Raw genomic sequence first — 25,058 nt, 5'->3', positions numbered from 1 at the left:
TGGGATAGTTTTTAATTTTAATTAAAAAAAATTTTTGGTCCACGGAAACAACCCTCATTTCAACTCTTGTTCTGCATTGTTTTGTTTTTTTCTAGATGAAAACGAACTGGCAGTTTTAACTCGGGAGAGTAATTTGTACTATGGCAGCCTGGGAATTCTGTCGAGTTCTCTAATCAAAGTAGGTGCGATCCAGAGTTGCAATTTTGGCTCAGTGGGTTAAGAACCCAACTAGTATCCATGAGGATGTGGGTTCGATCCCTGGCCTCACTCAGTGGGTTAAGGATCTGTCATTGCTGCAAGCTGTGGCATAGATCACAGACATGGCTTGGATGGCACATTGCTGTGGCTGTGGTGCAGACCGGCAGCTGCAGCTCCAGTTTGACTCCCAGCCTGGGAACTTCCATGTGCCACAGGTGTGGCCATAAAAAGCAAAAAAAAAGAATCAACCCAAAAACAGAAAGAGTCGGTACAACCCCATTGTTACCTTGTTGGTAAGGGATAACTGTCTTGGTAAGTTCCCACTGCGGCACAGCAGGTTAAGGATCCAGCATTGTCTCTTGAGTTGCTTGGGTCACTGTGGAGGCAAGGGTTCATTCCCCAGACTGGGAAATCCCAAATGCCATGGATGTGGCAAAAAAAAAAAAAAAAGAATAATCATCTTGTTCACAAACATCTGATCCTTTTTCTGAAGAAATTGCTCTAGTTATTAAAATAGCAATAGTATTTTTCATAGCAATGGCAATAACTTAATTTTAATTCATTGTACATTACAAAAAGTAACATTTAATAATTTGAATAGAAATTTCAGTAGCTATTAAAACAACAATGGCAGCTAACACTTAGCACTTAGAATATGGCAGATGCTGGTCTTAGCACCTGCTGTCTGTTACCCCAGCCATTGCCTTAAGAAGTAGAACCGAGAGTTCCCGTTGCGGCTCAGTGGAAACAAATTCGAATAGTATCCATGAGGATGTTGGAGTGATCCCTGGCCTTGCTCAGTGCGTTAAGGATCTGGCATTGCCATGAGCTGTGGTGTAGGTTGAAGACACAGCTCAGATCCCGAGTTGCTGTGTCTGTGGTGTAGGCCAGCAGGTGTAGCTCTGGTTCCACCCCTAGCCAAATAGGGACCCCTAATTTCCATATGCCACAGTAACAACCCTGGGGAAAAAAAAAAAAAAAAAAGAACCCAACATAGTGTTCGTGAGGAAGTGGGTTTGATCCCTGGCCTCGCTCAGTGGGTTAATAATCCGGTGTTGTCACAAACTGCAGCACAGGTCCCTGATGTGGCTTGGATCTGACATTGCCATGGCTCAGGTATAGGCCGGCAGCTGCAGCTCCAATTCCACCCCGAGCCTGGGAACCTCCATATGCCTTGGGTGCATATGGAAAAGAAAAGAACAACAAAAAAGAAGTCAGAGTTCCCATCATGGCTCAGTAGTTAATGAACCCAGCTAGCATCCATGAGGACCCAAGTTCAATCCCTGGCATCACTCAATGGGCTAAGGATCTGGCATTGCCATGAGCTGTGGTATAGGTCACAGACACAGGTCGGGTCCTAAGTTGCTGTGGCTGTGGTATAGGCTGGCAGCTACAGCTCCAATGGGAGCCCTAGCCTGGGAACCTCCATATGCTGTGGGTGCGGCCCTAAAAAAAAAAAAAAAAAGTAGAACCTATATTGTTCCCATTGGACAGATGGAAAAACAGTGGCACAGGGAGTTAAATTCACTTGTCAGAGGTCAGAGAGGCAGGAGGTGGTGAGTACTGGGCTTAGCTCACACTATCTTGTACATCATGTGTATCTGATGTTAGTTCATTCCCACAACAGCCCTTTGAAGGAGATGATAGCATCCACTTTTACACAGGAGAAAACCAGAGTTCAGGTTTCTCTGTCTCCTAAGGCCCTCAACTTGTGAGCAGCTGAGCCAGAAAAGTCCCCCAAGGTGTTCTGACTGCCTCTTCAGCCTTTTCCCTGCCAGATCTTCAGCCAACCTATTTCCAGAAAGTTGCCCAAGAATGGGATAGGATGGTGAGATCACTGGGTATGCAGACAGACTGTCTCCTCAAAGCCTTACCTTGACATCCCAATGGCCGGTGTGTTTTGTAGGGAGAGGTTCTGTAGCTTTCATCTGGTTCCAGAATGGTCCATGAACTGTGAATAAGTGCAGAATACTTTCCTGGTGTCCTCTAATTTAACCATCAAGGGATGAAAGAAGCTGATGAGTAGGTGTCTCAACAAGTGTACTTATGACTTTACTTGGGTTTTCGGTTTCTTAGGTTTTTGTTTTCTTTTGTTTTTTTTTGTTTGTTTGTTTGTTTTTTGTTCTTGGTTTTGTTTTTGGTCTACCTTATATAAATCTGAATCCCAAGAAAAAAAAATCCTAAAAAATAAGGAAGGAGAATGAGTTGATCTCAGAAGTCATTTTTCTCTTAGTTTGCAGACCAAGACATCTGGTCAGAAGAGGCAGTCCTGGTGTTCACTGATGTGGGGTTGCTTGAAATACTGACCCCACTTCCTGACTCCACCTTTCCAGCTTTCGATTTCCAGAAGTGCCCCATGAATATCCAGGAGATTCTCATGGACCCCCAACTCCACATTGATGTCTGCAAAGTATGTGCTGATAACCCTATGGATCAATTTCCAGAAAGGGCCTTTGGATCCATAGTGATCAGGGAAATGAGAAAAAAAAGAACAGCAGTCCCCATCCTGGCTCAGTGGAAACAAATCCAACTAGTATCCATGAGGACGCAGGTTTGATCCCTGGCCCTGCTCAGTGGGTTAAGGATCCAGTGTTGCTGTGAGCTGTGGTGTAGGTCACAGACATGGCTTGGATCCCACATGGCTGTGGCTGTGGTGTAAGCTGGCAGCTACAGCTCCAATTCGACCCCTAGCCTGGGAACCTCCGTTATGCCATGGGTGTGGTCCTAAAAATACAAAAGACAATTAAAAAAAAAAAGAGCAGCAACTCTGCCATATAGTTTAGTGATAAAGCACATTTTGCTTAAAATATTATTTTATGTTATAATGGTGTTGATAGATGGGTGTAATTTTTTTTCTTATTTCTTTACTTGCCATGACAAAATGCATGTCCCTATCCATGGGGATTTTCCTATGGGTCTTTGAAATCACATGTCTGGGAATTGCTGGTTTTATGCAAAGTGCAGGAAAAAGAAAGAGAGAGTTGGAGTTCTTGTCGTGGTGCAGTGGTTAACGAATCCGACTAGGAACCATGAGGTTGCGGGTTCGATCCCTGGCCTTGCTTGGTGGGTTAAGGATCTGGTGTTGCCATGAGCTGTGGTGTAGGTTGCAGATGTGGCTCAGATCCCGCATTGCTGTGGCTCTGGCATAGGCCAGAGGCTACGGCTCCGATTCAACCCCTAGCCTGGGAACCTCCATATGCCTCAGGAGTGGCCCTAGAAAAGGCAAAAAGACAAAAAAAAAAAAAAAAGAGAGAGAGAATGAGAGAGGGAAAGAGAAAAAACAATAGTTTTTATGTAAATGGCCACTTAAACTGTTCAAGAAAGATGGAAAAGAGTTTCCCCACCAAAAAAAGACAGAGCAACTACGTAGTGTCATAAAAACATATGGATGATAGCTGGAATAGGAAAAAAAAAAAAAAGCTGGAATAGAAGTTAACGCTTTGGTAAAATGGGATCAGGGGTGTCTCTGGAGCATTGGGATGAGGGTTCATCCCTGACCTAGCACAGCTAAAGATCTGGCGTTGCCGCAGCTGTGGTGTAGATCGCAGCTGAAGCTCAGATCTGATACCTGCCCTGGGAACTCCGTATGTAACATAGCAGCTGAAAAAAAGAAGAAAAAAAAAAAGCTAGAATAGTGTGTCACAAAAATAACACAGGATTGGATAATACGATAAGGTGTGTAAAAAGATATACATGAGTCCATACCAATGTAAATAAATGACTAAATAAATAAAGGGAAGGGGGTGGAGTTCCTGTCATGGCTCATTGGTTAATGAATCCGACTAGGTTGCAGGTTCCATCCTTGGCCTCGCTCAGTGGGTTAAGGATCCGGTGTTTCCATGAGCTGTGGTGTAGGTCACAGATGCGGCTCGGATCCTGCGTTGCTGTGGCTGTGGCGTAGGCCGGTGGCTACAGCTCCAATTCGATCCCCTAGCCTGGGAACCTCTATATGCCATGGGAGTGGCCCTAGAAATAGCGAAAAATAAAAACAAAAAAATAAATAAGTAAAAGGAAGGGGGATATTTCTCTGTTACAGAAGAGTTCCAAATAATATACCAATATTCTCTCCTCTCCAGTAAGTGGGGTTGAGGCATCCTGCCTGAGCGTGGACTGGCCTTGGTGATTTACTTTTATTTATTTATTTTTTTGGCAGTACCCACAGCAGGCAGGCCAGAGATCAAATCCATGCTGCAATGGTCATCCAAGCCACAGCAGTGACAACATGAGATCCTTAACCTGCTGAGCCACCAGAGAACACCTAGAGAATCATTTTTATTTTATTTTATTTTTTTAGGGCTGCACCCTGCATCGTATAGTGGTTCCCAGGCTAGGGGTTGAATCGGAGCTGTAGCTGCTGGCCTACGCCACAGCCACAGCCACAGCCATAGCCACACTAGATCTGAGCCATGTCTGCAACCTACTCCACAGCACATGATGCAACAGACAAGATCTTAATCTCCAAAATATACAAACGACTCATATAACTCAACACAAAAAAAAAAAAATCAAAAAATAGGCAGAGGTCCTAAATAGACATCTCTCCAAAGAAGATGTATGGATGGCCAGCAGGCACATGAAAGATGCTCAAAATCACTAATCATTAGAGAAATCCAAATCAAAACTGCAGCGAGTTTCCACCTCACACCAGTCAGAATGGCCATCATCAAAAAGTCTTGGAGTTCCCATTGTGGCTCAGTAGCAACAAACCCGACTTGTATCCATGAGGACTCAGGTTTGATCCCTGGCCCCATCAGTGGGTTGAGGATCTGGAGTTGCTGGGAACTGTGGTGTAGGTTGCAGACGTGGTTCGGATCCCGTGTTGCTGTGGCCGTGGTGTAGGCCAGCAGCTGTAGTAGGTAGCTCCAACTGGACCCCTAGCCTGGAACTTCCATATGCCACAGGTTTGGCCCAGAAAAAAAAAAATTCTACAAGTAACAAATGCTGGAAACGATGTGGAGCAAAGGAAACCCTCCTACACTGTTGGTGGGAATGTAAATTGGTACAACCACTGTGGAAAACAGTATGGAGGTTTCTCAGAAAACTAAATATAGAATTACCATATGATCTACCAATCCTACTCCTGGGCATATATCCAGACAAAACTGTAATCCAAAAAGTTACATGCACCCTTATGTTCATAGTAGCATTATTCACAATAGCCAAGGCATGGAGACAACCTAAATATCCATCAACAGATGAATGGATTAAGATGTGCCAAAAAGTAACTAAATAAAAAAGTTTTGGAGTTCCTGTCGTGGCTTAGTGGTTAATGAACCCAGCTAGCATCTATGAGGATGCAGGTTTGATCCCTGGTCTCGCTTAGTGGATTGGGGATCTGGCATTGCTGTGAGCTGTGGTGTAAGTCACAGACGTGGCTCAGATCCAGCATTGCTGTGGCTCTGGCTTAGGCCAGTGGCTACAGCTCTGATTGGACCCCTAGCCTGAGAACCTCCATATGCTGAGAGTGCAGCTATAAAAAGGCCTAAATAAATAAAAATAAAAGAAGATGTGGTACAGACATACAATGGAATATTACTCAGCCGTAAAAAGAACAAAATAATGCCATTTGAGACAACATGAATGCAACTAGAGACTTTCATACTAAGTGAAGTAAGAAAGAGAAAGACAAATACCATATGATATCACTTATATGTAGAATCCAAAATATGGCACATGGAGGTCCCGTTGTGGCTCAGCAGTAACAAACCCAACTAGTATCCATGAGGATGCAGGCTTGATCCCTGACCTTGCTCAGTGGGTTAAGGATCTGGCGTTGCCATGAGCTGTGGTGTAGGTTGCAGACGTGGCTCTGATCTGGCATTGCTGTGGCTAGGGGGTAGGCTGGCAGCTGCAGCTCCAATTTGACCCCTAGCCTGGGAACTTCCATATGCCATGGGTACAGCCATTTAAAAAAAAAAAAAGACAAAACCAAATAAATAAATTAAATTAAATATGGAACAAAAGAACCTATGTACAAAACAAAAGCAGACTCACAGACATGGAGAACATGCCTGTGGTTGCCAAGGGGGAGGGGAGAGGGAGTGGGATGGACTGGGAGTTTGGGGTTACTAGATGCCAACTATTATATTTAGAATAGACAAGCAATGAGGTCCTACTGTATAGCACAGGGAACTGTGTCCAATCTCTTGGGACAGACCATGATGGAAGATAACATAAGAAAAAGAATGTAGGAATTCCCATCATGGCTCAGGGGTAATGAACCAGACTGGTATCCATGAGGGCTTGGGTTCAATCCCTGGCCTCGCTCAGTGGGTTAAGGATCCAGCCTTGCCATGAGCTGTGCTGTAGGTTGCAGACTCGGCTCCGATTCGACCCCTAGCCTGGGAACTTCCATATGCCATGTGTGCAGCCCTAAAAAGACACACACGCAAAAGAAAAGAAAAGAACAGAGTCTGGGTGGGGAAAGAGCCACTGGGCAGTGGAAGGCAGACACTGCCTTTATCAGGAAACCAGGATTCACAGGGACAGTCAGGAGTCCTGTTGCCAGGACATGAAGTTTCATTTAATCTTGTCATTCCTTGTCAATGCCTAGAATCAGAAGCCCCTTATTGGTTCCCTTCCCATGGTGGCAGGAAACCAATCCAACCAATCCAGTGCCTTGAAAACAGGGTAAGTGAAAGGCAAGACACAAGCGTTCTTCCTCCTCTCCTTCCCACCCTTCCACTGGCTCAGTAAGTAGCACAGGGAAAGGTCTTATAAAATTGTTCCAGCAAATGTATGAAAACAAAATGGTAAGATATTGCCCGGTTCAACTCCACCATCAAAAAACGGAGACATGGAGTTCCCTGGTGATCTAGTGATTCAAAATCCATTCTTTCAGCACTGCGGCCAGGGTTCAATCCCCGGTCTGGGAACTGAGAGCTCACATCAAGCCACTGCATGTGCCACCAATGAAAGTTCAATCAACGGTGGGTCTTGGCCAACCTGAGCCAACCCTCCTCTGGTGGATTCAGCCACCAGTGAGCAAAAAGACAGAGCACAGAGGAATGTGTGTCCATCCACTATAGGAAAATCCAGACCTTGGGGAATCAACAGTCCCCACAGCCTGGGTCCCTTCAAAGATGTGTAGAAATGAAAAGGAAGAGGATGGAGGTGGGAGCTGTGGATTGAAAGAAACTTAAAAAGACAAAATAGAAATTCCCTATGGCACAGCAGGTTAAGGACCCGGCATTGTCATTGCAGTTGCTTGGGTTCTATCCCTGGCCTGGGAACTTCTTCATGACCAAAAAAAAAAAAAAAAAAAAAAAAAAAAGTTCAAAAGTGGAAACACTACATTATATCGTGTAGGGATGCCCTGTTTTGTCAAGAACTCTAGAAAGAAATGCAAGGAAGCAACAATACAGAGAAGTTAGGTGGGGTGGGGGTACTTCTGGAGAGAAGAGAGATGTGACTGAGTGGACCTCCATGGTCCTCTGGTGGTGCAGGGTCTAGCCGGGAAGATGATGGCTCTGGTGACAGCTCCAGGCTGCAGCACCTTCCAAACTGGAAGATTCCATCCCTGGGGGACAGCCTCCCCTGCCACTGACCACTTGCCTCCTATTTGGGGGAATAGAGGCTTTGTTTGATCAATTGACTGATTGATTTTTTTCTTTCTTTTTTTGCATTTCTAACTAGGTGAAACTTCTGCAGGGAGAATTTGCAAACAAAATGTACACCATTGATATGAATAGCAAGTTGGAATTGACGGCCCTGATGATACCCCGGCCGGGCACATCTCCAGTCCCACTAGTAAGGACAACACATCTGTTTGACAAGCATTCCTGATACGTGGGTGGCATCCCCCCACGCCCTGCCCCTCCAATTCTCAGGCTCTGGAAATTCCCAGGCATCCTCTCTCGAGACACACTCACGACGCCCCCTAGAAACCCTCCGGCTCAACTAGTGTCCACGTGTCCTGGCCACTACAGTCTTTCTGCCAGCCCGGCCTTCTCTCCCTTCTGTGCCTGTTCTCCACCCTTCTTCTAAGCTGCCCCATGGCCTTTCTATAAGTGCCTTTTTCTCTCAACTCAGCCAGAGCCAGCCCTCCTCCTGCAGGGGGTGCCTGAGAACCAGTGGGTGTTCCTGGACCTGAAACCCAGGAGTCCAAGCAAGGGATTCTCAAGTGCAGATAATCAGGTTGAAAACAAAGCGGCAGACTGGATACAAGGGCGTGTCCAGCCAGGACCAGGGTCTGCGAGGGGCTGCCACCCTAGCTCCAGGTCTCGCCCAGAGCTCTCTCATCCCACCCCACCTCCTCCACGCAGGACCAGCTTCTGTACACCAGGGGCAAGTTTGAATCTTGCGGCGCAGCAGCTCCAGGCTGTGTGCCGAACGAGGCGCTGAGCCACAGTGGAGTGTGGATGGCACGGGGGCACATTTGGGGACAGAACCGACAGCTGCACTTGCAGAGCAAGCTCGGTTTTTAGTCTAAAGGGGCCCTGGGGTCACCTGTGGGCGAATGCCCCGAGGCACCCTTTGGCCCCTGCTGGTGCCCTACAGTGCATGCGCCTCTCATCCCACCCCCTCCAGGTGATGGTGAGCAATCCCCACTCCCTGGGGCTGCAGGCAGTCATCTACGAGGATGGCTACACCTACGATGGGAACACCAAGCACAGACTGGTGAGCTCACCACTGCCCCAAACCCGGTTCAGCGGGTGGTGGGCTCAGCCTTGATGACTGGGCCAGGTCCAGCCACCTGTATCCCTCTGTCTGACCTTCTTCCTGCTTTCCTTCCTCACACACACCCGGAGAAGGTGCTCCAGGATGTGAAGGGGACACAGCCCTACCCCCTGCCCCCCTCCACCGCATGCAGGCAGCAGTCCCCCAGACGAGTGACAGCATCAGGGCGTCACATAGGAGAGGCACAGGGAGGCTAAGCCAGCCCCAGGGAGGGCATGAGACCTGTGTTAGCGGGGTAAACTGAGGCATCAGGAGGCCAACCAGTGCCTCTGGGAGGGTCTGGTGGATCTGCAGGGCGGAGCCAGGACTTCTGGTGGCACCAGGGAGTTGGGACTTGACCCTGGACCACAACAAATTCTTTGGGCCCATCCTTGTCCCATTGCAGCTAAATAAGAGGGGAAGTGAGTCCCACGCCACTCTGGGTCCCCAGGACAAAGGCAGTGGAGTAATGAAGGTGCTTTGGGGGAGGGGTATTCCCAAGAGCTTCCAAAAGCCTTTTACCAGCAGGAATTAAAACCAGAGGAGGGCTGGATGGCTCCCAAGCACCTCCTCCCAACACCCCATCTTGCTCTGTCTCCTGAACCCCAACTTTGGGACCACCCCAGGATATTCCACTGTTGCAATGGCATTTTTCTGTCTCATTCCCTAGAACATTTCCCTGAGGCAGCAGCACCACTGGGGCAGGGCTGACCCCAATTTCACCTCCAGGTATGTTGTCATCTGGGTGGTGGTCAGTGGCCCTGGGGTGTCCCATGGGGTTCCCTTAGCAGGAGCCAGACCCCCCTACTCCAAGGATGGTATGGGAAGAATGATTAAAAGTTCTTTATAGGACTTTACAGGAGTTCCCATGTGGCTCAGGTGGTTAAGGATCCAATGTTGTCAGTGCAGCAGCACAGGGTCACTGCTGTGGCATGGGTTTGATCCCTGGCCTGGGAACTTCTGCATGCCACAGGTGTAGCTAAAAAAAAAAAAAAAAAAAAAAAAAAAAAAAAAAAAAAGCTCTTCACAGAAAGACAAATACCATATGATATCACTTACATGTGGAATCTAAAATATGACACAAATGAATTTACCTATGAAACAGAAACAGTCCCACAGATACGGAGAACAGACTTGTGGTTGCAAAGCAGGAGGGGCATGGGGAAGGGATAAATTGGGAGTTGTGATTAAAGATGTAAATTATTATATGCAGATAAACAACAAGATAAACAGCAAGATAAACAACAAGGTCCTACTCTGGAGCACAGCGAATTCTTTTCACTATCTTGTGATAAACCTTAATGGAAAAGAGTATTTTAAAATATGTGTATAACTGGAGTTCCCGTCATGGCTCAGTGGTTAATGAAGCTGACTGGGAATGATGGCGTTGCGAGTTCGATCCCTGGCCTCGCTCAGTGGGTTAAGGATCCGGCATTGCCATGGGCTGTGGTGTGGGTCCCAGACGCAGTTCAGATCCCACGTTGCTGTGGCTCTGGCGTAGGCCATCGGCTACAACTCTGATTAGACCCCTAGTCTGGGAATCTCCATATGCCATGGGTGCGGCCCTAGAAAAGACAAAAAGACCAAAAAAAAATGTGTATAACTGAATCATTCTGATTGTGATAATAAAATTGGGGTTCAGCTGTTCTTTTCAATAGATTACCCTGTAATTTCAGTACATTACCATGTAAATTAACAAAACTGACTCAGGAAGGGGTAGAAGCTAGAGGGAGGCTGGGTGCCACCATGTGTGAGCAGAGGTTTGGTCAATACTCTGGACCAAATGGATGAATAGATGAGTGGATGAATGGAGAAACAAATGAATAGATGGGTGGATGTATGAACAGATGGATGGATGAATGGATTATAAATGGATGGTGGATGGATGGATAAATGGATATATAGATGGATGATAACAGATGAATGAATGGATAAATGGATGTATAATGGGTAGGTGGGTTGGTGGATGGATGGATGGATGGATGACTGGTTGGGTCAGCAATGCTATTTGCTGTAATAACACACACACTCATTGCTTTGCAGCATAAAGAGATCCACCATATCTACCATCACTCTGGACATAGCTAACAAGGAGATCTCATGTGTGGACCTTAAACCACTGGTATGACCAAACCGTTTGCTGTCCCACATTCTTTGTCATTAGTGTTAAATTAATAATGGCAGCAGGTCTCAGCTGGCTTGTCCCTGAGGGACTAGCTGAGCTCAGACCCAGGACCAGGAAATGGAAGTGATCCTAGCCCAGTTGCCCAGATCCCTGCCCCTCCTCATTATCATCCCCCGGGGGTGCCCCTCATGACTTACCATCCTTGGAGCAGGTGTACCAGCTGGGAGCTATAGAGGGGGGGATCTTTGCCACACCACATAGCTTGGGCAGGCTCTTAGGGCTGGACTCCATGAGACCCAGGCATGAGGTCTCCGGTCCCTCCTCTGTCAAGTGCATCCCTTTGTGGGTTTTCACTGTGGCTGGGCTCTTGACTCCCTCACTGACCCAGGTCGACATCCCCGTCTCTCCCATCCTGCAGACAGCTCTCATTTCAGTTGGTTGCGACCTGGAGAAGAAGATCGTCATTCAGAAGTGAGTGTATCAGTGTGGGGTGGGGAGGGGGGAAATGGAGGCAGTGAGGGGGCTGGGAACGGGACTAGCCAGTCCCCACTGCTTCACAGTTGCTAAAGTTGGGTGACACTACTCTGTCTACTTGCGTATATGCTTAACACATCCATGACAAACAGCTCAATAATCGGTCCTAACATGTTAAGTTTGCGTTTCCCATGATGGCCACCCCTCCTTGCATGGACTTGGCGATAGTCATGTGTTCTCCCTGCTAGTCCATTTCTTCCTTTTAATCCCCGAGTTCCTCACTGGGATTAAAATTGCTCAGGGCTTTTTTTTTTTTTTTTTTTGGCTTTTTAGGGCGCACCAAGGCATATGGAAGTTCCCAGGCTAGGGGTCAGATTGGAGCTGTAGCCGCCAGCCTACACCAGAGCCACAGCAACGCAGGACCCGAGCCACATCTGCAACCTACGCGACAGCTCACGGCAACACCAGATCCTTAACCCACTGAGCAAGGCCAAGGATCGAACCTGTGTCCTTGTGGATGCCAGTCAGATTCATTTATGCTGAGCCACGATGGGAACTGCTGCTCAGGGTTTTTGAGTTTAATCACCAGCTGAAAAATTAGAGAACTTTGCCTCTAGTATCCACAGTTACTGCAGGGAATGCACTCATAAGAATCTAAGAAAAAGAAAGAAACCTGAAGACTGTCCAAACTGCCATTCACTTTCCCCTTCAGGCAGTATTGTGCTGGTAAATATGCAACAACCATTTCTGGGAGGGAGCCCTGATTTGTAGCACTTGCCAATCCCCATGGTGTAAATGCTCCCATGGAGCCTATTGATCACTGCCTACATGAGTCATCTGCAGGCGAACAAAATTCTGGGGGATTTAATAGCCAGCTCTTTGGAGCTAGTAAGAGCCAGCCTCAGTGCTCCACTGAACAAGGACAATAATAAGCTCAAGAGACGATTTTACCAGATATCCCCCCATGCCGCTGCTGCAAATGGAAATACTTTACTAAACCAATAAATGATGTATTTAGAACATATGTGCAGGAAAGTGTTTTTTCTTTTCTTTTTTTTTTCGGGCCACATCTGCGGCACATGGAGGTTCCCAGGCTAGGGGTAAAATCGGAGTTGTAGCCACCTGCCTGCGCCACAGCCACACCAGATCCAAGCCGTATCTGCAACCTACACCACAGCTCCTGGCAATGCTGGATCCTTAACCTACTGAGCGAGGCCAGGGATCAAACTGACAACCTCATGGTTACTAATTGGATGCGTTTCTGCTGTGCCACAATGGGAACGCCAGGAAAGTGTTTGAAAACAATCCTTTAAAAGCGTCTGCCATAAAGAGAGTGGAGAAAGTATTTGCCACACGTGTAACAAACAAAGGACTTGTATCCAGAATACATAAAGAATTCCTATGAATCGAGAAAAAAAAAAAAAGAGTTCCCACTGTGGTGCAGTGGGATCGACGATTGGTGACATCTTGGGAGTGCTGGGACAGGTTTGATCCCTGGCCTAGCACAGCAGGTTAAGAATCTGGCATTGCCGCAGCTGTGGCTTAGGCTGCAACTACATCTCTGATCTGACCCCTGGCCTGGGAACTCCATATGCCATGGGAGAGCCAAAAAAGAAAAAAAAAAGACAAACACATAGAAAAAAATGGGCGAAAGCCTTGAGCAGGCACTTCCCCCCCACAAAAAAAAAAAAAAAAGAAAGAAAAGACTGATACATTAGAGGTGGTTATTCATCACCAGCATGACAGAATTAACAAAGCCTGGAAGGATGGAGGCCCCCGGCAGCCTCGGGAACTCCCAGACACTGCTGCTGGGTGTGTACATTTTTCAGCTGCTCTGGAGAACACATCTTTCCACCTGGCAATTCCTCTCATGCACATTTGCACTGACCTAGGGTCTAGAATGTTCCCAGCAGCATTCTTCTTTTTTTTGTTTTCTTTTTTAGGGCCACACCCACGGCATATGGAGGTTCCCAGGCTAGGGGTCGAATCGGAGCTATAGCTGCCGGCCTATTCCACAGCCACAGCAATGCCAGATCCAAGCCGCATCTGCAACCTACACCACAGCTTACGGCAACGCCGGATCCTTAAGCCACTGAGCAAGACCAGGGATCAAACCTGCAACCTCATGATTCCCAGTTGGATTCATTTCCAAGCAGCATTATTCTTAATAGCTCCAAGCTGGAAGCAAGCCAACAGAAATGGCCATTGATAGGAAGATGGATAAACCAAGAGCAGTGTTTTGATACAACAGGCTGTCACAGCAGTGAAAATAAACGAGGCAGAATTATCTAGATGGATTGTGCAAACATGGACATGGCATCAAAAGACTCAAAAGAACATACAGCATGAGTCTACTCTTAAAAACCCAAAATCAGGCAAAAATAAACTACAGTCAGATCTCATATCTGCAAGGCCACATCCAGGGATTCAACGAACTACGGATGGGTCATGTTTACATTTCACAGGTAGTTGAATCCGTGCATGCAGAACCCAAGGATACACAGAAGCCCCACTATGAGCCTTAAGCATCAACGATTTTGGCATCCACAGCAGATCCTGGACCAATCCCTTGCAGGGACAACTGTCTGTTGCTTAAAGATGTCTGCACAGATGGTAACAGTACAAAGAAAAACAGGGAACTGATTGTCTCAAAAGTCAGGACACCCAGCTCCCAGATCTCAGTGGCTAACGTCATTCTTCAATACAAGGTAGGGCCCCTTGGAGAAATGGCTGATTCTAGGTCAGGCAGGGAAGATGTAACCTGAGCCTAGAGCATCATGCAAAACCAGAAAATAAGACAGGGCTCAAAAATCGAACCCATCAAATTATGGGAAGATAATATGAGAAAAAGAATTGTATATATACGTATGACTGGGTCACTTTGCTGTACAGCAGAAATTGACACAAATTTTAAATCAACTGTACTTTAATAAAAAAATTAAAATAGGAATGAGGAGTTCCCGTTGTGGCACAGCAGAAACGAGCCCGACTAGTACCCATGAGGATGCGGGTTCAATTCTTGGCCTTGCTCAGTGGGTTACAGATCCAGCATTGCTATGAGCTGTTGTGTAGGTCACAGACATGGCTCCGATCTGGCGTTGCTGTGGCTGTGGCATAGGCCGGCAGCTGCAGCTCCAATTTGACCCCTAGCCTGAGAACCTCCATATGCTGCAGGTGCGGCCCTAAAAAGCCAAAAAAAAAAAAAAGTATAATAGGAATGAAAAACAACAACAGATCAAACCAATGGGCAATACATGTGTGTGTGAAAGGGAGGAACTCACGATTTTTTGGTCCCACATGGATCAGGCAGCTTCTCACCAATTTTTGTTGCTCACAGTGAGATCTCAGCCTGTTACAATGGCATTCTTGACCCTGTGGCCCTTCAGGACAACTACAGCTATGTCATTGAGAGGTGAGACACACATGACCATTTGGCATGCACATGCTGAAGGCAAATCAAGAATTATTTTGGAGTTCCCTGGTGGCTCAGGGGGTTAAGGATCCAGTGTTGTCACTGCTGTGGCTCAGGTTGCTACTATGGGGCAGGTTCAATCCCTGGCCCAAGGAACTTCCACATGCTGTGGGCATGGCCAAAAAAATATAATATTTATTTTAAAAAATTTTTGGCCATGCCCACAGCATGCAGAAGTTCTCGGGCCAGGGATCAAACCCACACCACAGCAGCGACCCAAGCTGCTGCAATGACAGAGCCAGATCCTTCACCTGCTACCACACCACAACAGAACTCCAAAAGAAATGTTTTTAAATTGATATCCACCCAGCAAGGAATCCAAGGGGCTGAGTGGAGGGGAGGGGGCCAGGCCTGTAGGGAGCCAGTGTGATGTGTCTGGGCTACCCAGGTTCTGCCACCTGCTAGACTAGCCTTCCAACCCCTCACCAGCCTGCCACCCTGGCCACCCATTCATTCCAGCTAGCGAAGCTGGCCAGATGCTGTCAGCCATGGCAGGAGGGGGTGGCCAGTCAGGGTGACCCTCTATGCAGGGCGGCTGGTCCTAAGGGCCGAGTGGGTCTGGTGGGCTCAGCCCTTTTTGGTGTGAGCATGGAGCTCCCCCCCACTCTGATGCATACCACCAACCTCCCTGGTGTGGAAAGACACCCATGTGTCTTATATGACATGCCCCCTCCCCATATAAGCCAAGAGTCAGTCCCCCATCCCGACCCACAGATGAAGCCAAAACTGGGCTTGCTGACCTGTGAGGCTGCAGCCACACCTCATGCATGTACCAGAGTGTGAGTCTGGGTCTCCAGAGAGAGAGAGAAATGGCAAGATGTGTGTGCGAGACAGAGACACAAAGAGACAGAGGCAGGAGTTCTCACTGTGGCTCAGCAGAGAGAGAACCCAATTAGTATCCATGAAGATGCAAGTTCCATCCCTGGCCCTGCTCAGTGGGTTAAGGATCTGGCGTTGCCATGAGCTGCAGTGTAGACTGCAGACATGGCATGGATCTGGTGTTGCTGTGGCTGTGGTATAGGCCGGCAACTGCAGCTCCGATTGGACCCCTAGCCTGGGAACCTCTATGTGCTTCAGGTGCGGCCCTAAAAAGATTAAAAAAAAAATAGTATCCAAGAGACAGAGAGGCACACAGAGGAAGAGAGACAGACACGAGACGGTGATGAGACAGAGATTTCTTTTAGGGCCTTGGTTCCCTCACTGAGGTTTGATAGGTCTGAAGTCTGATGGCAGAGGCTGGGGCTGGCAGCTGAGGGAAGAGCTGGCGTTCAAGTCCCTGGCCATCCTGAGGCAGACTTCCTTCTTGCTGGGGGGAACCCCGACTTTGTTCTAGCCAGGCCTCCAGCTGCACCCACATTAGGGGAGGGCAGTGTTTTACTCCAAGTCCACTGATTTCAGTGTTAACCTCAGCCCCAAAGCACAGCCTCACAGAAACATCCAGAATCACATCTAACTACAACCCAGACGTCATGGTGCAGGCAAGCCAACCTGGAATGTTACCCATGACGTGGGTCCCAGGCTCATTTTGACCATGGCCCTGAATCCCCTGAAGGACTCACCCCCACCCCACCCCTCCACAGGGAAGAAGCAGGGCAGTAGGTGGGTGGCCGTCTGGAACTTGCCCCTGTCTGTCCTGCTCTTCTGCAGGGAAGCCTACGACCCCAACTTCCGGGGGCAGGAGGCCTCAGAGGACCTGAAGGTGCATTACCAATATGAGAAGCTGGGCTGCCCTCTCCTCGCCTACTACGACACCCCGTGGAAGCCGGTGGTAGAGCTGTGAGACCCCCGGCCCCTCCCCTCCCCCTCCCCTCCCCTCCCCCCTCCGCCCTCATCCTCCCCCTCCCCCCTCCACCGCATCCCCACGCGCTCTCCATTCCTTCGTACACGCCATGTCCCCTCCCTGCCATTTCCTTCCTGTAGCTCTTAGCTGACGGCTCCTCCCACCCCCATTGGGCGGCCTTAACCCAACACCAGGGACCCCGGGGGCTTAAACAGCAGGAGCTGGTTTTCTCACAGTCCTGGAAGCCCCAAGTCCAAGATGGAGGTGTGGCCAGGCTGCTGCCCACCCCCAGGCCTGTCTTCTGGGCCTGTAGAGGCTGCCTTCTCGATGCATCCTCTGCAGTGCGTCGGCCTCTTCCTGTGGGGTCAGGGCCCACCCTTATGACCTCACTGGACTTCACTTACCTCCTTAAAGGTCCCACCTCCTGTGCAGTCGCTTTGCAGGGTTAGGGCTTCAATAGGAATTTGGTAAATAAAAGCCTATGGTAGCTTCCGCATCAAAGTCAGACAAGAGTGGAGTTCCCGTTGTAGCTCAGTGGTAACAAACCCAACTAGTATCCATGAGGACACGGGTTCGAGCCTTGATCCCACTCAGTGGGTTAAGGATCTGGTGTTGCTGTGGCTGTGGTGTAGGCTGGCAGCTGCAGCTCTGATTGGACCCCTAGCCTGGGAACTTCCCTATGCTGCAGGTGCAGCCCTAAAAAGGAAAAAAAATAATAATAATTCAGGAAAGGGAAAAAGAAGGGGGACACGTTTCAGTTCATGCCACTCATTCCACTTCCTTCCATGAATTCTGATTTCCTTCATCCAGTCCCCCAGATCCCACCCTGTGTAATTTCTACATTCGCGTGGCTGGCTGCTGATCCAGCAGGGCCACCCCAACCTGGACCCCAAGGGGGCTGGAATCATTCCTGCTTGGCCACACTGTAGCCCCAGACCAGCACTGCCCAGCAGACCTTGCCACCATGATGGAAACGTTCCAGAACTCTGCGCCACCCAACCCAGCAGCAGAGAGCTAGGCGAGGCCACAGAGCACCAGAAATGAGGCCAGTGTCTGAGAAACTGGCTTTTCCATTTTACTGATGGAAATCAATTTAAATAAGCACATCTAGGCCTGTGGCTGAGCCTTAGGGCCCCCTGTGGATCATTGGGCTAAACAGTTGTTGACCAACTGAAAGATGGAAGGAGCTGCTCACGCGTGCAAACATTTTGGTTCATTAGAACATCCGTCTCAGCTCCACGTGGCCTCAGCCCCACACCCAGGTGAGTCTGTGGGTCTGATCGCGGAGAGACAGCAGTGAGCAATGGCTTGAAGCAAGATCTTCACTTCCTGCTCAGGAATCGAACCTGGGTAGCCGGAGTCAAAATCAGGAGTCCTAGCCTCTAGACCAGCTAGAGGCTAAAAGCAGAATTGCCCTGATTTTTGCTCCCCTCACCCCTGTTGAAAGCAAAAATGTTTCAAGGAGGCATAAAAGCAGATGCAAAGTTTATTGTTAGAGACACAGTACCACATGTGGGAGAGCACACAGAGAAGCAGTCTATTTATCTAAGGCAGAAGCAAAGCAGAAATATACACCCAAAGGAGGCATGAGGGTGTGGGCATTGCCCCGAATGAGAAGTGTGCCCGAGGGGTGATTTAAACCACTTACGTAGGACAGTTCTTCTGGGTCTTTGTTTTCCTTTGGCCAATTATCTTGTTTCATTGCTCACACGTGATCAGACCCAGGGCCCTCCCTCACCTGCTTGCACACCTTTTGGTCAAGATGGATTCCAAAGCAAAGGATTATGGGGCAGCATCAGGACTTATTATGGCCTGGCACCCCCGCTCCCTTTTTGACCCCTAGGAGGCTTTCTGCGCATGTGTAATTGGGGAGGTCTCCTTGACCTCCAGAGTGATTGATGTGGGCATCTTTTTTGCTTTTCTTTTTTTTAGAGCTACATGCGCGGCATATGGAAGTTCCTAGGCTAGGGGTCAAATCGGAGCTTCGCCACTAGCATCCTTAACCCACTGATTGAGACCAGGGATCAAACCCACATCCTCATAGATCCTAGGCGGGTTCGTTACCACTGAGCCACAATGGCAACTCCCTTATCTTTTACTCCAGCAGAACTCAGCTCCTGCCATTAACTTTCTCCTTGATGTGTCAAAGAGAAGCAAGGCCCAGTTTACTCAGCCTGACACGTCCCAGCTGTTCTCAGCCCAGGGGCCCATCTATCTCCTGCCTCAGGCTGGGCCCACCCCTAATTGCTGCCACATGGTGGGGTGCCTGCCAGCCCAGGGTGAGGAACAAGGGAAGGGTCCCCTCAGAGAAGGGGTGTGAGCACCAACCCGGCAGGAGACAACAGATTGTGTGCCCCAAAATAAGGATTTAGGGGTTCCCACTGTGGCAAAATGGGATTGGCAGCATCTCTGCAGCGCCAGGACGCAGGTTCAATCCCCAGCCCAGCACAGTGGGTTAAAGGCTCCAGTATTGCCACAGCTTTGGTGTAGGTCTCAATGGCAGTTCAGATCTATCCCTAGCTCAGGAATTCTATATGCCAAGGGGCGGCCTAAAAATAAAAATAAATAAGGATTTAGAACAACTCTAACTCACAGCCCAAATGTGTATCTTTGGAAGATTTGCCAATGTCAAAAAATACTCAGTGCCCCCACCCCGACCCCGACACTGCCCTCTGTCCTTACCTGGCACTGCCTATCCCTGTCCCAGAAATGTCAGCCTGGGGGGAAGGAGGGGCCTGCCTGCTGCCTCCCACCAGCCCCTGTTGGTGCTACAACTCAGCAGGGCCCCCAGCCCCACAAGCCACCTCCGCCACCCCCCACCCGCTCACAGCCTCACCCACGGGAGTATGCATGTGTTCCCAGGTGGCGGGAAGGCACGTTCCAGGAGGTGGTCGAGGCTGAGTATGTCCTGCTGGAGGTGAACGGGCTGTTCACATACACCTACTCCCTGACGGCTGACACGGCCCTCTGCAATTCGCAGCCACAGAACTGGACCAGCATTGCCGAGATGGCCGGAGACCAGGGGCTGTTCGCCTGGGACCGAGAGGTAGTGCTTGCCCTCCAGTTATTCCTAAAGCAGGTGACAACTGGTCACACCCAGTGTGTGCTGGGGGCTGTCTGGGTCCCTTCAGTTTGCTGTAACAGAACACCAGAGACCAGGTGACTTGTGACAGCAGCAGTTCTGTCTCTTGGTTCTGGAGGCTGAAATCCAAGATCAAGACACCGGCAGATCTGGTGTCTGGTTTATGAATGGTCCCTTCTGTGTCCTCACTGGGCAGAAGGAGCCATGGGGCTCTCCAGGGTCCCTTTATAAGGGCACTAATCCCATTCAGGGGGGCTCCACCCCAAAGACCTAAATACCTCCCCAAGACCCCACCTCCTAATACATCACCTTGGGGGGTAGGTTTTAACGTAGGGATGCGGGACAGGGAGTGGACATGGACATTTGGTCCATAGCTGGGGTGGAGCACACCAGGCCACCTCAGGCCCCTGGGAGCCTTGGAATGTGAGGTGCACACACCCTTTTGTACTCTCTCCCAAGGGAACCGCCAGACCATCGGCAATGTAGGCACTAGGGTGCTCATGGGGCATTGCCAATAATGTGTAAAAATTCTGGAACCACCCAAATGCTCATTAGTTAAGGAGCTGATTAAATTCACACTGCAGCCGTGTGTCAGGATTTCCTTCTATTGGAAGGCTGAGTGATAGTCCACTATTGGGTCTGGACCACATTTTGTTTATCCATCATCTGTCAATGGACACTGGGTTGCTTCCACCTTTGGACTACTGTGAATCATTCTGCTATAAATGTGGGTGTGTAAGGCCCTGTTTTAGGAGTTCCCATTGTAACACAGCCGATTACAAACCTGACTAGTATCGATGAGGATGAGGGTTTGATCCCTGGCCTTGCTCAGTGGTTAAGGATCTGGTGCTGCCATGAGCTGTGGTGTAGGTCACAGACACGGTTCAGATCCTGCATGGCTGTGGCTGTGGCTGTGGCTGGCAGCTGCAGCTCAGATTCATCCCCTAGCCTTCCACATATTACATTGCAGCCCTAAAAAGAAAAGACCCTACTTTCTGGTGTCTTCTTTTTTTTTTTTTTTTTTTTTTTTGGCTGTACTCATGGCAAGTGGAAGTACCCAGGCCAGGGATTGAACCCACTGCACAGCAGTAACCAAAGCCACTGCAGTGACAGTGCAGGCTCTAATTCACTGAGCCGCCAGGGAACTCCTGGTGTCTCTTCTTACAAGGTACAGAATCCCATTATAGGGGCCCTACTCTCAGGAGCTCATCAAAACCTTATCACTCCCCAATACCACCCCCTCCACATACCATCCCACTGTGGGATGGGGCTTCAACATAGGAACAGAGGTGGGGGACACACTGAGTGCATAGAAGGGGCACAACTAGGGAGCTCCAGTTGTGGCTCAGCAGGTTAAGAACCCGACTAGTATCCGTTGCTGTGGCTGTGGCTGTGGTGTAGGCCAGCAGCTACAGCTCTGATCGACCCCTAGCCTGGGAACTTCCATTTGCTGCAGGTGCTGCTCTAAACAAAGGAAAAAGGGGGGGGGCACAACTAATAGGACAGTGAATGTCAGAGGAAGAGGCTCCCAGGAGACATTGAGCGGAGGAGCCCAGTGGCCGGGGAAATGTAAGGAGACAGAGGACAAGGCAGAGCTGGCGTAGGCTTGGAAGCCTTCTGTGTTTGGGTGGTAACTTAAAGATGTGTTTGCCAAGGAGGCCAAGGGACCAGAGCAGCAGGAGGACGGAGCTGGGGGATGGGAGGAGACAGGTGCTCTGTGGGGTCCCTCATGGCTCAGGCACCTGGGAAGCCCTTGACAACCAAGAGGAACTACTGTTGCTATGGCTGCATCAGAGGAAGGGCAGGGGGCCTGGCACAGCTGAAGTCAAGTGTCCGCCTTAACTCCATTCCTGGGGCCCCAGAGCAGGGCCTGGCAAGAGACAGCGCCCGTCCAGGTGGCCATCCACACGCTGCATGTGTTTGCTTCTTGATTCTGAGAACATTGGAACATCCTCAAAAGTGGTACAATGGACAGCTCTCTCTGTGCCCCAACAGCTACAAAACAAACCATGCCCACACTCATGGGAGGTACCCTTGCTCACAAATCCGTGGCTCGGGCGAGCGGTGCCTGTGCTCCACAGGGTGCTGGCCAAGGCCACCCCCATGGGGTCGCTGGGGTCCTCTCTCCCAAGTGTGAGGAGCCAGGAGCACAGATGTGGCCAAGAATATTCGCAATTGGCAGCATCTGATACACACACAGAACCAGCGCTGCAAGAGACTCTGGTAAACAGAGCTGTTAATGCCTGTGGCTCCTGGAGGCTTAGGCAGGTCTGGGAGGAGGGGTGCAGAAGGAGGGTTCCAGAAAACCACTAGTCAGCTGGCCTGCCCACAGGCACTTGGCCCTGGACTCACACCCATGGGTGCTGACGGGCGGTGGTGCGAGGTGGGGCTGTGCACGCGGTGGGGTGCATCTGTGGGCTGGCACAGTCCTTCCCGGCACCCCCACCCCCCGCGTGCACACCTCTGTCCTCCTCCCCAGACATACGTGAGCTGCCATGACCCTGACAACGAAGCACCCCTGACGTGGCCCAAAGTCCCGTATCAGATCTTGGGCGGCCCAACAGACAACAAGGTCATTTTTGACCAGAGAAATGGCATCTACATCTTCTTCATTTCCATCGTGGATCCGTACTACAGGTGAGTGGGGGTGCGTGGCCCTGTGCCGGGGTCCCCTGCGGGAACAGCTGGCTCTCCTGGGGCAGGCCTCACACGTGCAGGGGCCCCACTTTGCACCCTCCCCTTGGCAGGTCCTGTATAAAGCCACTGATTGGGGCCAGGGATCAAACCCACATCCTCATGGATGTTAGTCCAGTTCTTAACCCACTGAGCCACAACAGGAGCTCCAGATATTTTAAGTTCTTGATGACATGTCCACTCGCTAAATAAATCCTTATTCAGAATCCATGCTGGGTGCTGGGGGATGAACCCCTCCCTGCTGTCAGGGACCAGAGTCACCCTCGTGCACTGTGTAACAGGTGGGGCGCAGATACTGGTACAGACTGGCTCCCAAGCCAGCATTAGATAGCCAGGGATTTTGCAAGCCTGCTGACATCCCACCAGTGGCTTGAAATGAGCCTCAGGCGGAGTGTTTACACCATGCAACCTAAGCCACATTTACAGGCCTGGGCTCCCACACACCCAACCCCGCCCCAAGAGCTGGATGTTAATATTATCTCTCGCTTGTGCTGGTTCTAGATCATCAACATCTCCCGCTGGGAGAGGGAATGTAGGCAGCATCCTTTCCCCCATCATGTACCCCCCCAGACAGACACAAAGACCACCCCCAAGAGTGCAAGTAGACCTTGCCTTCTGTAGAGACCCCAGACCCTGGAGCAACTCTGGGACACCACGGCTGGAATGCCTGGGGTTGAGACTGCCTGCAAGACTCCCCTCCCCTCCCTGCCTCCAACAGAGCCCCCAGCCTTCCCCCCACCGGGGTCCCCATACTTGGCACCCCTCCCCCCATCATGCTACTACCCCCACCTGCTTGCTTCCCCCACAGGGGCGCCTGTGGCCTACTCGGTGTCCACTAAGTGACGAGGGATCTTCTGGCCACTGCTGAGCCCCCTAGACTGAGCCTGGATCTGGAGGGTGGACCCCTTGTCCACGGAGGAAGTTGGCCACAGGGGTCCTGGGGAAAAGTATGACCTCTGCCGAAACACAGAGAGGAGGGCAGATGCCAAAGGGACAGGACTTAAGTGGCTAGAAATGGACCTCTGTGTCCCAAGTCACCACCCCAGGCCCAGTTCTCCTACCCAAGTTTGAATATGTTTGCTGGGGTGAAGGGGGATCCCTGGAGGCAGTATCCCACGGCCTCTCTCCCCACCTGCCTCTCGCAGCTACTGTCACCTGGAGGCCACCTTCAGTGTCTACGTCTATGGCGCCTTCCCGCTGTCCATCATCCCGGCGGAGCTCACCATCGTCCTGCTCACGGTGGCCACCCTGCTGTCCGTGTGGCTGGCCTACATGATCCCCAAGCAGCTGCACACCGAGCAGGGCCTCAGGCTCAAGGACTTCTGGGTCCATCTGTACAGGAGATGCAGGAAGTTTTGTGCATGTTTCCAGGGCAGGTGCTGAGCACACACAGGGTGGGGGGGTGCAGGGCGGGGTGGGGCAGAGACGTCTTAAAGCGTTGGGTAAAAAACCTGGTGGCAGTGTGTCTCACTTGTGTTCTGAGTTTTTCTCCATCCACCTGCCTCCCCTGACATCCTGGCATCAGCATCCCCTCGAACTCCAGCACCTACACGGGTTGTAACGGGGAGAAGGTGGGCAGCCCAAGTACCACTCAACAGGAGCTTGGTGAGATAAGCACAGGCTGGTGGTGGAATAATCAGTGGAGCCTCTGGGACGCATTAGACAGGGTGATGTGTTCTGTCAGGAAGGATGAGACCCAAGGGAAGAGAGGGGAGGGGCTGTAGAAGACATGAGACCTGGGTTTCCATTTCTGTCCCAAGAAACCCTGATGTATATACAAACAAATGCGTATCTGCATGTTTTGGGATGTCCATGAATAAAATGTGGAAGGCTGGTGCATTTTTTTTTTCTTTTTTGGCTGCCACATGGCATATAGAGTTCCTGGGCCAGGATCCGAGCTGCAGTTGCAACTGAAGCCGCCACTGTGGCAACGCTGGATCCTTAACGCACTGTGCTGGGCCAGGGATCGAACCTGGGTCCTACAGCTTCCAAGATGGCGCCAATCCCATTGAACCACCGTGGGAACTCCATACATATTTTAACTGTATGTGTTATATGTACACGTGTATAGCTGTGCATGCATACATGCGTACATGTATGCAAAGATAACATGCACACATAACTACAGTGTGCACACATGTACACATATGGAGTCATATACAGGTGTGCAATACACACACATGTAGATAATCTGCATGTGTGTGCATACAATGTGGGTATGTGAATACATGCATATGCGTGCTGCCTATGCACGGATAGTGTGCATACATGCTATGTCTACATGTCAACATGAAACACATGTATGTGTGCGTATATGCATAGGTGATTGTGTGTGTCACATGCATATGTGTGCACATACACTATGACATTATATGTTTATGCATATAATGCATAAACATATAATGCATGTACACATACACATGCATGTACACATACACACATACAGATAACACATTGCCTATTTGGTGTACACATGTGTATGCAGAGATGTGAACATACACGTGTGAATCCATATACAGGTCTGTACATGTATATCCATGACATACACGTGTGTGTGTGTCTGTGTGTGTTCTAC

The 25,058-nt window shown here is 49.8% G+C and overlaps 1 protein-coding gene across 9 annotated transcripts in view; it reads left to right on the top strand.

Annotated features, from left to right (window-relative positions):
* CATSPERD (cation channel sperm associated auxiliary subunit delta) overlaps positions 1-24,322 on the top strand; it is a 58,703-nt gene extending 34,381 nt beyond the window's left edge. For all 9 annotated transcript variants that reach the window (XM_085013164.1, XM_085013167.1, XM_085013162.1 and 6 more), the window contains 12 exons: positions 96-178; positions 2,432-2,608; positions 7,834-7,947; positions 8,728-8,817; positions 9,527-9,585; positions 10,900-10,978; positions 11,400-11,452; positions 14,793-14,867; positions 16,575-16,703; positions 19,570-19,753; positions 22,269-22,426; positions 23,629-24,322. In XM_085013164.1, the coding sequence (XP_084869290.1) occupies positions 96-178; positions 2,432-2,608; positions 7,834-7,947; positions 8,728-8,817; positions 9,527-9,585; positions 10,900-10,978; positions 11,400-11,452; positions 14,793-14,867; positions 16,575-16,703; positions 19,570-19,753; positions 22,269-22,426; positions 23,629-23,866 (1,439 nt within the window). In that variant the 3' untranslated portion in view covers positions 23,867-24,322. The remainder of the gene's footprint in view (positions 1-95; positions 179-2,431; positions 2,609-7,833; positions 7,948-8,727; positions 8,818-9,526; positions 9,586-10,899; positions 10,979-11,399; positions 11,453-14,792; positions 14,868-16,574; positions 16,704-19,569; positions 19,754-22,268; positions 22,427-23,628) is intronic.
* Positions 24,323-25,058: the final 736 nt, after the last annotated feature.

Source organism: Sus scrofa, chromosome 2 (genome assembly GCF_054392235.1).
Source record: "Sus scrofa isolate SSC_HxYL_T2T_F1_AM1 chromosome 2, Sscrofa_HxYL_maternal_Yorkshire_Landrace_v2.0, whole genome shotgun sequence".
Classification (NCBI taxonomy): domain Eukaryota; kingdom Metazoa; phylum Chordata; class Mammalia; order Artiodactyla; family Suidae; genus Sus; species Sus scrofa.
The sequence above is the reverse complement of the archived record's forward strand: the minus strand, read 5'-3'. Positions and strand labels throughout refer to the sequence as shown.